The 13,310-nt window shown below is 43.0% G+C and overlaps 1 protein-coding gene across 1 annotated transcript in view; it reads left to right on the top strand.

The window, feature by feature from the left end:
* The window catches only part of LOC103750590, a 44,480-nt gene extending 31,564 nt beyond the window's left edge, over window positions 1-12,916 (top strand). Inside the window, 6 exon segments of the mRNA XM_008853703.3 lie at window positions 1,555-1,775; window positions 2,112-2,199; window positions 11,153-11,586; window positions 11,588-11,631; window positions 11,633-11,756; window positions 11,758-12,916. Coding sequence (XP_008851925.2) covers window positions 1,555-1,775; window positions 2,112-2,199; window positions 11,153-11,586; window positions 11,588-11,631; window positions 11,633-11,756; window positions 11,758-12,846 — 2,000 coding nt within the window. The 3' untranslated portion in view covers window positions 12,847-12,916.
* Window positions 12,917-13,310: the final 394 nt, after the last annotated feature.

The following is a 13,310-nucleotide window of genomic DNA, read 5'->3' as shown; positions in this document are numbered from 1 at the left end:
GGAGGAACAAAAGGTTATCCATTGGTGCTTATGGATCTCCACAGATTGATTGTGAGCTCGGCTCTTCACTTCTCTCCAGTGATCTAGAGTTAAACTCAGGGGGGTGGTTAGGTGTTGTCCCATTTTGGGGTATTCTAAAATCACAATGAAACAGACAAACAACAGAAACAACAAAAATAGACAGCCGGCGACAAGGTACCGCTTAGTGCGACTCCGGGGAAGAACTGAAAAAACAAAATCAGATGGCGAGGTTGTCACTTCGCTCAGGTTCACGTATCCTTCAGATACATGCTGAGCCCCAAAATATCATGCTCCCCAGACCATGGGTCGCGACCAACACAAATACACAGCAACACAGAAACACTGACACTGACTCAGGTGTGCAGCTCGGAATAACAGATGGCAAGGAAGTTCCTTGTCCAGACGAGATCCACAGAAATCTTACAGATGAACAAAAAGTTCTACAGATGTGGGTCTCACAGTCCTGGAGCGTCCCCCAGGCTGGCAGGCAAAGCTTAAAGACTCGTCAGTCTTGCTTTTGCACTGCCCAGAAATACAGACGGGATCCCCAGATTCTACATATGCTGCACTATCAACAACACCAGACAATACAACACAGAGGCTGGCCAACTCACCTCCCCGCAAGGCTTGAATTGTCCTGTGGCTCCCTCTGACCGACAAATCTCGGTGGGACCTCCAAATGTAAGAGAGAAAAACCACAGAGGACAAGCCAGCCTTCGGGTTGCAACAGCAAGAGGTTTATTTAGTACACAGGTACCTGTGGGCACAAAGTCTCCTCGGGGGACTTGCGCGCCTCAGGTCGGGTTTGTGGAGCTTTTATAGGGCAGAAGCGGGGTACAGAAGCAGAAACGCGGTTATTGGTTCGTTTAAACTATTACAAAATGCTACAGGGAGAGCGGGGAGCTTACTTATCACTAAGCCAGATGTCCCAACCATAAAACTTATTTATCAGTGAGTTGGAGATGTCCCGGCCATAAAACTTACTTATCAGTAAGCCAGATGTCTCAGCCATAAAACTCACTTATCAGTGAGCCAGATGTCTCAGCCATAAAACTTGCTTATCAGTGAGTTGGAATTCCTGACCGGTACGCGACCTGCCTGAGAGACTTCATGGCTCCTGACTTTTATATATATATTTTTTTCAATATAAAAGATAGTTCTTTGTTATAAAATGTAAAGCTTACTTCAAAAATACATAACCGAATAGCGGAGGCGGGGGAGGGCGTGGGGGTAGAAAAAAACAACAGAATGGAAGCTCACGTGGACAAGTGATCACGTGATGACGAGAGGCCGTAAAGGGGGAGAGGGAGGGACAGACACAGATACAGAAGAGAAGCGGGCCATGAAGAAGTATCTGGTCAGGAAACTACTGGGCCCTGGGGAGTTTTTCCAAAATAAAGGATTCATCTCTGCAAAGGATGCCGGCGACCAGGTGGTGACCATGGTTACCCTCCCAACAGCTTCCGGGTCTTGGCCCCCTCACGGGGGGGAGGGGGGGTGCGCCATAGAGCTGAGGTTCTCCCCGTGTCCTAGAGCGGCTGGGCCGGTGGGCTCCCGGCATCTCCAGTAGGAGGGCTTCCGGGCGGCCTGCAGGGCAGCGGGACGGCCCCTGGGCGTGGCCTGGGGCGGAGCCTGCGATGTTGTGGTCTTGGTGGCATCAGGACTGGATGAACCCGGAGTCAGCCCCGGACGCTGGGAAGCAGCTACTGGGGTTTCCAGTGTTGGAAGCGGAGGAAGGAGACGTCACGCTGATCGTGAGTGATGTCACTTAAGAAGACTGAGTGACGTCTTGTAATGCAAACGCTGGAATCGCCCTCCCTGCGCTGATTCCAGTTATGTCCCTAGTTTGGTGTTTTAACCCCAATCTTATATGGACCTCTCTCCACTTGGATTGGGGGACGTTTCAGAGAGGGTTAGTGCCCAGCTCCTGGTGATGGGAGAGGAATCAGCAGCCCTTCACTGAGGAAAATCACATGGAAGCAAAATAAGACCGATTTTTCTCCTTCCCGTCTATATCTAGAAGCTGTTTCTGGTGCCTAGCTCCAGAACGGACATCTCTAGTCTCAACCATGGGTCTCTTCTGAGCTCAGTGCTACCCAGTTGCCTCCCGAGGTGTCCAGTTGTGGTCCATGGAGATCCAGTTTGGTTGTGACTCTTGAGCGCATCATCCCCTGTCAGGTGAGGAGCAGTGTACTGCATGTTACCTAGTGGCTTCAGGGAGCAGTGTCCCTTGTGCTGGTGTCCTTAGACGCTAGCCGCATCCGACGTTGCCTGCACCCTCTTAAGAAGGACATTTCTTTGGTGCTCCATTTGGCTTTATTTTCAATTCTAGTAATAAATGTTTTATTCTGTTGCCTCCTTTTTTTCCAAATAGACTATCTTTAATTCTTTGACAATTCCATACATGTAAACAATACATTTTGTTCATGTCCACCCTCAGGCACCCCCACCTCCTTCCTTCTCTCTCTCTCTCTCTCTCTCTCTCTCTCTCTGTAACCCACTTAATCAAATTAGTTATAGCATGCTAGCATGCAGAACCTGCTGCTGGGTAATACCACTCATGGGTTTTCTCCCCTAGAGGCCTGCATAGAACCTTTGGGTACTTTGAAAACTAGTCAGTGAACAGAAAATTTTCAGGTCAGTTCCAGCTTGATTTCTCTCTCTCCTGCAACCAGATGTGTTGTCTTCAGCAGTAGAGTGTCTTCAGGACTACCAGGTAGTTCTGCTGTGCAGCCAAGAGCAGTGGCAATACCCTGTGTTGTCTGGGACTTCTGGGCCCTTTCTGACTAATCATTCATCGGGAGGTATCCCACACCTGGCTCTGAGATTTCATTTAATAACCCATGTCTTCTGGAGGAACCATTGCCCACTCATGCAGAGTACCTGTATTCAAACTCCTTGTTTGTTCAGTGGTTTATTTCAGTTTTGTTGTTTTGTTTTGTTTTTGTTTTTGTTTTTGTTTCTTAGGCAGGTTCTCCCAGAAGCCCAAGCTGGCCTGGAACTTGCTATGTAGACCAGACTGGCCTGGAATTCACAGAGATCTGCCTGCCTCTGCCTCCCAAGTGCTGAGAGTAAAAGCATGTAACCACCATGCCAGGTGGGTTTTGTTTCATTTAATTTTTCTAATTAGCTCATGATGTAATGGGTTTCTTTTGAGTTTTTCATATATTCTTAGTTTTACTTAACCCACCCCTTACCTCCTCCCCCCAACTCATGCTTGCTTAAACCTTTAACTCCAAGTATCTTCTCCCCACTTTCATTTCATATGTGTTCTACTCTCCCCTCACCCCTTAAGACCGCTTCCAGTCCTCTTCTCATGGGCCCTTTTCTAGCTTCCTGAGCTCCACAGATACTACACATGAAAAACACAATCTAGAAACTCCAAGCTAGGATCCACTTATGAGGAGATACATACAGTGTTTGTTTTTCTGTTACTTAGTATATTTTCCACTTTTATCTATTTTCCTTCCATTTTTTTTCTTTACAGTTAAATAAAATTCCATCATATATGTTTATCTCATTTTTATTATCCATTCATCAGTAATAGGCATGTAGGTTCATTCCATGTCCTAGCTATTGTGAATAGAGCAGCAGAGAACATGAATGTGCAGGTTTCTCTGTAGGAGGATATGGAATCCTTCGGCTACACGCCTAGGAGTGGTATAGCTGGATCACATGGGTGATTTAAGTTTAGCTTTTTGAGAAATCACCACACTGACTTAGTGGCTGTACTAGTTTACACTTCCCCAACAATGGGGAAGCATTTGGTGTCATTTGTTTTCTTGATGATAATCATCCTGACTACAGTGAGATGGGCTCTCAAAGGAGTTTTAGTTTGCATTTTTCTGATGACCAGTGATGTTGAACATTTTTTAAAATGTTTTTTAATCATCTGTATTTCTTTTTAAGAACTCTCTGTTCAGTGCCATGGCCCATTTTTCAATTAGGTTGTTTGTTTTCTTGCATTCTTTGTATATTCTAGATACTAATCTGCTGTCAGATATATTGTTGGCAAAGATTTTTCTCCCACTTTGTAGGCTGTTCCTTCACTTGGTAGTTTCCTTTGCTGTACAAATTTTTTTAATTTTAGGAGAGCCTATTTGTTGGTGATTGGCCTTGTTTTCTGAGTGATCAGCATCCTATTTAGCTTCTAACCCTATTTAGAAGACCTGGAGTCATCCATTATCCCCTTGGAATTAGTTTCAAAAATGACACTTGACAGATCAGCATGACCTCTCTTTCCTTTACTTTCAGTACATACCCATGCAGGTAGCTCCTTCCACCTCTGTAGGCTGAGGCATGTGAGTTCAACCTTTATAACTTTTCAAGTCATTTTTCTTATCGACTCAAAAGGCATAGTTTAAGTTTTAGAGTCTGATTACTTGGATTTTAATGCCAGCTCTGTTGTTGTGTTTCGTCACCTTAGAGTTCTGCTTCCTCACTTTTTAGATGCATGCTAATTCCTATTGGATATATCTCTTTTTTTTTTAACTTTTTAAAAAAAAATTTATTGTTTTAATTTTATGTGTATGCATGTATTGCCTGCATGTAGGTAAGTATACCCATGTCATGCAGTGCCCATGGAGGTCAGAAGAGGCTGTCGGATCCCCTGGGACTGGAGTTACAGACAGTTGTTAGCTGCCATGTGGGTGCTCAGATTCGAACCCGGGTCTTCTGCAAGAACAACCAGTGTCTTAACTGCTGAGCCATCTCTCCAGCCCCCATATTGGATATATCTTGAGAATTGTGTCTATCCACTGCTCTGGAATAAAGGGCCCTAAAACTTCATAACCTGAATCATCAGACTTGGTTTGTTTGGCTTTTGTTTGTTTGACAGTCTTAGCATGGATTCCAGGCTAGCCTCATACTTCTGATCCTCCATCCCCATTCTCCAGAGTTCGGGAATTACAGATGTGTACCACCACACCAGACTTAAAACTTTTCATAGCTAGGATTTTGTTACATCTGTTAATGCCTCATTGACCAAAGCAAGTGACATGACCTATTCCAGAGCCATTGTGGAAAGGGAAAATACAGGGATGGCGACACTAGGAGGAAGGGTTTTCTGAGGCTCATTACCACCAAAAGAAACACCACACACCAAAATCCTGTGTACAATGCTTCAAATAGAGATGTGAGCCCTACTAAACGCTTTATAAATGGTAGCCACTATTATAGTAATAAATTGGGGGGATGGGGTATTGTTTGGTTTTGAGGCACAGTCTCTCAATGAGGCTCTGGCTAGCTTGGAATTCCTTTATATAGACAAGCCTGCCCTTGAATTGGCTTAGAGCCTCCCACCTCATCCTCCTGAGCTCTGGGATCATAGGTGTGCACTACCACATTTGGCAATGAGGCAGTTTTAATCTTGGCTTCGTTTATATGTTCAGGTCTCATTTCCATGTCATGTTACATCTTTTTGGCTTTGGTCTCCCCCTTACCACTGTTCTGCTTTGCATATCCGTCTTCTCGCCCCTGTTTCATTCTTTCTAGGTCTTCTGCCTCAGTTCAGTCTTTGATTGTCTTTGTTGTTTTTTGCTTAGTCTCTCTAGTGTATTTAGAATCTGTCACTGAGTGTCTGTTCTAAGGCATCTAGCACTCATCTTTCCAGAAGCACTGCAGGATTGGGCCTCTCCCTTGCAGTTTTAAAAAACTGATATATTTTTTCCTTATATTTAGGTTTCAGAATGTGTACAAAGTAACATGTTTTATTACAGAGTTATGCAATTACTATAATCCATTTGTAAAATACAGAATACGTTAGTTTTCTTGTTGCTGTGATAAAATACCCTGACAAAAGTACCTGAAAAGAGAAAAGATTTATTCTGGCTCACAGTTCAAGATTACAGTCCATTACAGAGGAGAGGTCACAGCTGTAGAGCTTGAGGCACTTGTCTCCCAGGTGATTCCAGAGCTCATCAAATTGACAGTTCAAATTAACATCACACAGAATAACCTACAAAAAATTTAAGTAACCTGCTGGGCTTGGACACCTTTTGTCCTAGCACTCACGAGGCAGAGGCAGGAGGATCTCTGTGAGTTCAAGGCCAGCCTGGTCTACATAGCAAGTTCCAGGCCAACTAGGGCTACAGGGATACCCTGCCTCAAAAAGGCAAAAAAAAATTTAAGTACCCAACAGCTCTACCATCTAGAAATAGTCACTGCTAATGATCATGCATCCTTAAATAATTTAATTAACTTATTCCACAAATATTTACTGCTGATAAGTGTTTATTAAGTCACAGCTTATTAGTTATTACTAACTGTATATATTATTATATGTCAGGATTCCAGTAGGAAACAGATGGGTTGTTCCAATGGAATAATTCAAAGTTTGTGGAAAGAAGGGGCAGAATGGCAGAAAAATGGGAAGCTGTTACACTTTTTGGCTTTTGCTATCAAGGGCGAGATTGACTCACTGGTCCTAGATACTGAGCTGAAGGATGTAGCCACTTGATAGGAGCTCTGGCCTTTGGTAAAAGAATCACAGATACAGTTTACCCCTCTTAGCCATGGTTTCCAAATCCACAGATTGAACAAAACTTGGGTTGAACATAATCAGGATTCCAGGCATGGTGGTGTACCTCTAATCCCAGCACTCAGGAAGCAGAGGCAGGTAGGTCTGAGTTCCAGACCAGCCCAGGCTACATAGTGAGATCCTATCTTAAAGAATCAAAACAAGACAAAAGAATCAGGAAATAAATGTGAAAAACAATATAATTTCTTTTAAAAAACAATACAACATAGCAACTATATACTGTTTACATTGCACTAGGGATTGTAAGTAATCTAGAATTGAATTAAAGCATAAGAGAGGGTGTGTGCAGGTTATAAAGCTGCCATGTACATAAGGGCTCTTACACCTGTGGATTTTGGTATGTGTAGGGGGTCCTGGCACCAACCCCTGAAGATACTGAAGGATGACTGTATGTGCAGATCCTGGCCCAGCAAGAAGGAAGGACACAGGTGGCCAGCTGGTGTGTCTGCCCAGTAGCTAGCCCTGACACTTCAGCAGCTCCCTCACTGTTGACAGACCAGGACTCTGGCCACTCCTTTTACCCTACTGCACAAATCTAATTTCAAGGCAGAGGGTACAGACCCCCAGGTATGTAGTCATCAGCATCAAACTGCCAAGCACAGAGGAAATAGTAGAGGGGCTAGAGGGGTGGCTCAGCAGTTGAAAGCACTGGCTGCTCTTGCAGAGTACCTGGGTTCGGTTCCCAGCACCCACAACCAGCTATAACTCCAGTTCCAGGGGTTCTGACACCCCCATCTGGCCTCCGCAGGCACCAGGCACACATACATACACGCAGAGAAGCACTCATAAAGTAAAAATAAATCTTTAAAAAGCAAACTTAAAAAGTCATAACAACTGGCACAATTTTCTTCAGGTTTTTGTTTTGTGTTTTAATTTTGTCTGTATGAGTGTTTTGCCTGCATGTATGTAAATGCACCCCTGGCACAATTTTTTGAGGGGGGAAAAATAGTAGATTTGAAAGAGTAAAAGGAGACTACCCACTGCAGTCTTCTCCCTTCACTTACTTTGCCCTTTGTTTAGAGTGTTGTACTCCTAACACAATGGGAAAAAAAACAGAAGAGTTCCTTAAGCTTCTGTTTGCATGCAAGTCGCTGTGCAATTCATACTTCCATAGGAGACCTAGGATTTGATTTCCTCTAGTGCTCTCCAGATGAGGCAGCAAAGAAAATGGGGGAAGACCTAATGTAGAATGTGACTGTTTATGCTGTTCTTTAAGCCTAGGCTGATAACCCTGTCTTCTTCCATCCTCTGCCAGCATCTTGGCAACTCACTAGTTCAGCAATATAAACTTTATTTCCTGGATCATTTAAGTCCTTGGTGATGCCTTCTCACAGGCTCTTCAGAGTACTGTTTTTCGGACCCATTAGACTTGAAAGAGGAGGCACCTCATGACTTCCTCTTGAGTTCTGGATTCCTTGCTCTTCGTAGCAACCTGTTCTTCATCGGAACTGGGACCAGTCTTTCAGAGCACTAATTTTACCAGTATGAGGAGCCCTAAATGACTGAGATGCACATTCAATAAAAAATACTTTGTTCCATGGTAGAAGCGTCTCTCCATTGAGCACTAGACTTCAAATTTACCAAGTCAAGATTAGGGATGGAAGGCAAAAATCACCTAAGTGGATTGTCAAGTGTGTGATGGGAGGAGAAAGCAGTCTTGTAGCCCCTTCACCCTTGGCTCCTATGCTGTGTGTATTCTGGCCATGGAAAAGATAAAGCTCTACTGTCCTTTGGCCTAGGACACATCCTCTATGGCAGCACTCAGATGTAGCCTTTCTTGTAATCTCAGTCTACTTTCTTCTGGATGATGGGATATGCAGTAAGACCCATGGATTACAAGTATGTGAGCTCACTGCTGTACCTCCTTCCCTGTAAAACGACTTACTGGAGGCAGTCTTATATGAGATAGCATGGAAATAAACAGCATTTTTATAAGTAAATACAAATTTGTGTCTGTGATTAGTGCTAAAAGTTAACTGTGGACTGAGGTGTAACTCATTGGTAGAACATTTGTGTATGAGGTGCCAAGTCCTGACTTCTGTCCCTAGTGTGCTTTTTTAAAAAATATTATTTTTGTTTTATGTGTATTGAGTGTATGGCCTGCATGTATGTAAGTGCACCAATGTTATGCAGTGCCCATGGAGGTCAGAAGAGGGTGTTAGATCCCCTGAAACTGGAATTATGGACAGTCGTTAGCTTCCATGTATGTGCTAGGAATCGAACCCAAGTCCTCTGCAAGTGCACCCAGTGCTCTTAACTGCTAAGTCATCTCCCCAGCCCTATTTTTTAAAGTGAGTTAAACATCAGAAAGTGTCACTTTCTTTGCAACAAGCTTGGTAGGACTTGCCTCCTGAAACTTACTGAGAATGACCTTGAACCCCTGACCCTCCTGCTTTCTGAATTAGTCTGTTTCTCTGTTGCTGTGGCAAAACACTGACCAAAAAGAATTTGGGAAGCTGAGCAGGGTGGTGCATACCCTTAATCTCAGAATCTAGGAGGCAGAGGCAGGTGGATCTCTGTGAGATCGAGGCCAACCCTGTCTATGTAGTGAGTTCCAGCCCAGCTGGGGCTACAGGGAGACCCTGTCTCCAAAACAAAACTTGGGGAGGAAAAGGTTTATTTAGCTTATAGCTTATTTCTCAGCCTGCTTTCTTATACAAGCCAGGACCACCTGCCCAGGGTGGCAGGACCCACAGTGGACTCGGCCCATCTATATCACTCAACAATCAAGAAAAGGCCTCACCAAAGTGTAGAGAATAAGAGACTATAGAGTGCATGGATAGGACCCCTGTATTAAACCTCACCCACCCAGGACTCAGGGACCATTGTGGAAGAGAGGGCAGAAAGATTGTAAGAGGGGCCGGTGGGGGGTGGTGCATGACCACATGACCTGGGAACTTGCTTGTATGAACTTATAGCAATGGCAACAGCATACACAAGACCTGTGCAAACTCAATCAGACAAAAGCCAGCATATAACTAGAGAAATGGACAGGAGGCCCCAACCCTAGCCAAGGAACTATTGGCAGCTTTATCCTAACTGCTGGGTGAGGGAGAGTTGATCTTTAAGGAAGTGATTCTAGACAGGCTGAATTCATACTGAGGGACATCTGGGGACACAAATAACTTGATATACCTTAACATATATGACAGAATCCATGAAATCCTGTGGGCAGACTATGGGGGGTTGCAGATAGGAGAAGGGGGTTAGATATGATTAAGATGTATGAAATCCACAAAAAAATCAATAAAACATTGAAAAAAAATAACATAAAAAGAAGTTTCAGAAGCAGAGAGAAATAGATGCGCATTCTGCCCAAGTTCCTGTAATTCTCTGAAATTTCCTGACTGGAGATGCACATGATCCACAGTTCTGTCTTTGAGCAGTTCTGTCTTAATTATTGTTTTTAGAATTTTGGGTTTAAACATGATTCTAAGATATTTTAATCATAATTGTAAAAAGGAGCAAGTATTATGATTCACTGCTCAGTGAAGTCAGAACATCGCCTGTATCTAATGTCCATAATTAATAAATTATTTGATGTCTACGAAAAATGCTACATTTTGGGCAGAGGCAGCAGAAGAAATTCAGAAGGGAGAAACAAAAGCAGTGTCGTTGGCCCTGTCCTTCACAGTCAGAGCTCCGCTAGAACTGAGAAACTCTTCTCATATAATACACTGAATTCCTTTTGCCAAAATCATAGAGGTGCTAAAAAATATATTGATACAGTTGACAACAACAGATATAAAAACACAATTGTGCAGGTGCACACAGACACACAAAGCCACTGTTCTGGTCATCTGACCTCATCCTTACGCTGAGAGACTGTTCCTCTCCCACCCCATCCCCCCACAGCCCTATTCATTAAAACTCCTGCCTGCAGGACAATGGAAATGCAGGGGACAGGCAACAGAACACAAGTGCACTGATGAAGCATTTGTAGATATGTTCTACATCACTTTCTTAGCTCTTCATCTTGACAAACATATTTGAGACAGTGAACCTTGTTCTAAACCAAACAAAAGACCGTGGCTGGCAGAAAGCAGCCAACTGGACTGAGAAGGCCTCACGGGCACAGGAAGGCCTTCCTCAGTGATTTACTGACATCAGAGCCATCAGATTGCAAGAAGAAAGCTCCTGTACAATACCGATTTCTGCAAATTCAAGTAATAAAGACTTGGTCCTTTCTTTTAAGGGGTGAGGGAGAGAGTGAGAGAGGGTGCCAGGTGTGGTGCTGCATGCCTTTAGTCCCAGCACTCGGAGGCAGAGGCAGGCAGATCACTGTGAGTTCCAGGCCAGCCTGATCTACATGGTGAGCTCCAGGCCAGCTGGGGGGAATAAAAGAAAAGGCCTCAAAGAGTTGCACCCAGGCCAATCCTGTAGAGGAAATTCCCCCTTCCCAAGTGTGTCAAGTTGGCAGCTGAAGCTGTCCAGCACATACACACCCCATGGCATTAACATTCCACTGCCTTAATCACCTGGGGCCACTTTGTCTCATTTCCCCCAGTGTTATGATATTAGTATATAAATGTTCGTTTGCTTTTTCTTATAATATGGAGAACATTTTCAATGTGGATATTTTTGTTGTTCCAGATGGTGAGACTAAGATCAAGATTGGAGAGCCAGCTTCAGAGGAGGAAATGACAGGAATTGAGACTGAAGAGTCTGGCAACCCCAAGGAGGATGTTCTCCAGAAGTCAAAAGAAAAAGAGTTCTGTGACTTTGGGAATAAACTGAATGAAAAGGACCAGAACCTCTTTAAAAGAAGTCAGCATACCTGTGATGAGTGTGACCAAAGCTTGGCTTGGAGTACAGGCCTTATTAGACACCAGAGAACACATTGGGAGAAACCTTATCAATGTGATGTGTGTGGTAAGGCCTTTCGTATGAGCTCAGCCCTGGTTCTGCACCAGAGAATTCATACTGGAGAGAAACCCTATCCTTGTAATTGGTGCATTAAAAGTTTTAGTTGGAGCTCAGATCTTATTAAACATCTTATTAAACAGTGTGGGGTCCACACTGGTGAAAAAACCTTATAAATGTAATGAATGTGGGAAAGCCTTCAGTCAGAGCTCAGAGAATTCACACTGGAGAAAAACCCTACCATTGCAGTCACTGTAGTAAAAGTTTTAGCCAGCGCTCAGACCTTGTTAAACATCAGAGAATCCACACTGGAGAGAAGCCATATATGTGTAACCCAGTGTAACAAACATTTTAGTTAGAGTTCTGATGTTATAAAGCATCAAAGAATCCACACTGGGGAGAAACCATATAAGTGTGATGTATGTGGGAAAGCCTTTAGTCAGAGTTCAGATCTTATTCTACATTAGAGAATCCACACTGGGGAGAAGCCATATCTGTGTAATCAGTGTAATAAAAGTTTTAGTCAGAACTCCGACCTTATTAAACATCAAAGGATCCACACTGGAGAGAAACCTTATAAATGTAATGAATGTGGTAAGGCTTTTAATCAGAGCTCAGTCCTTATTCTGCATCAAAGAATTCATACTGGAGAGAAACCCTATCCATGTAATCAATGCATCAAAACCTTTAGTAGGCTTTCAGATCTTATTAATCATCAACGAATTCACACTGGAGAGAGGCCTTACCCATGTAGTCAATGCAGTAAAATGTTTAGTCGAAGATCGGATCTTGTTAAGCATTATACAATTCATACAGGTGAGAAGCCCTATGAATGTGATGAGTGTGGGAAAACCTTTAGTCAGAGCTCCAAGCTTATTCTTCATCAGAGAATTCACACTGGAGAAAAACCATATCCATGTAATGATTGTTCCAAAAGTTTTAGTCGCTGTTCAGATCTCATCAAGCATCAAAGAATACACACTGGTGAGAAACCATATACATGTAATCTGTGCAATAAAAGTTTTAGTCAAAGCTCAGACCTCACTGAACATCAGAGAATACATTCTGGTGAAAAACCCTATCAATGTGATAGTTGTGAAAAAGCCTTTAGTCAGAGTTCTGACCTTATCCTTCATCATAGAATTCACAGAGGAGAAAAACCGTATGTATATACACAATGCACCAGAAGTTTCCATCAGAATTCAGACCGCTTTAAACACCAGTGAATCCACATGGGCAAGAGACCGTATAAATGCAATGAGTGTGGGAAGGCTTTCCGTCAGTGCTCAGCAGTTATCCTACATCAGAAAATCCACACTGGGGAAAAACCATACCCATGTGCTCATTGTGGCAAAAGCTTTAGTCGGCGCTCGGATCTCATTAACCATCAAAGAATCCACACTGGTGAAAAACTACAAACATGATACATGTGGGAAAACCATCAGCAGTGGCACAGATCTTACTGAACACCAGAGGATGCACATGAAGGAGAAACTCTTATCTTGTTCAGTGCAGCAGAAGTTTTAAGGGACCTGATCTTGTTAATTATGCATAACTCCCTTCTGAGGAAGACCACATCAGTGTGATAAATGTGAGAATACCACACATGAACAAAAAATTTACAAATGCTATTAATGAGCATGAAAAAGGTTTTAATGTCCAACCCATGATACATTTTTAAAAATATTAGAAAACTAATTTTTATAACAAAATTTAAGCTAGAGCTCAGAATTGTTAATATTAGGAAAATTCTGAAGTTCTGGAAATTGCATCATGCATTATTTTTTTAATGGATCAACAAAATCATACTTTTCTATAGTCTTAAGAAAATCTATAATCTTTTATTGAGACATAACAAGAGATTTATGTCACTGTAAAAATGTATAAC

The sequence above is a fragment of the Nannospalax galili genome, unplaced genomic scaffold (assembly GCF_000622305.1).
Source record: "Nannospalax galili isolate Female #2095 unplaced genomic scaffold, S.galili_v1.0 scaffold147, whole genome shotgun sequence".
Lineage (NCBI taxonomy): Eukaryota > Metazoa > Chordata > Mammalia > Rodentia > Spalacidae > Nannospalax > Nannospalax galili.
This window is presented reverse-complemented; position numbering and strand designations above follow the sequence as displayed.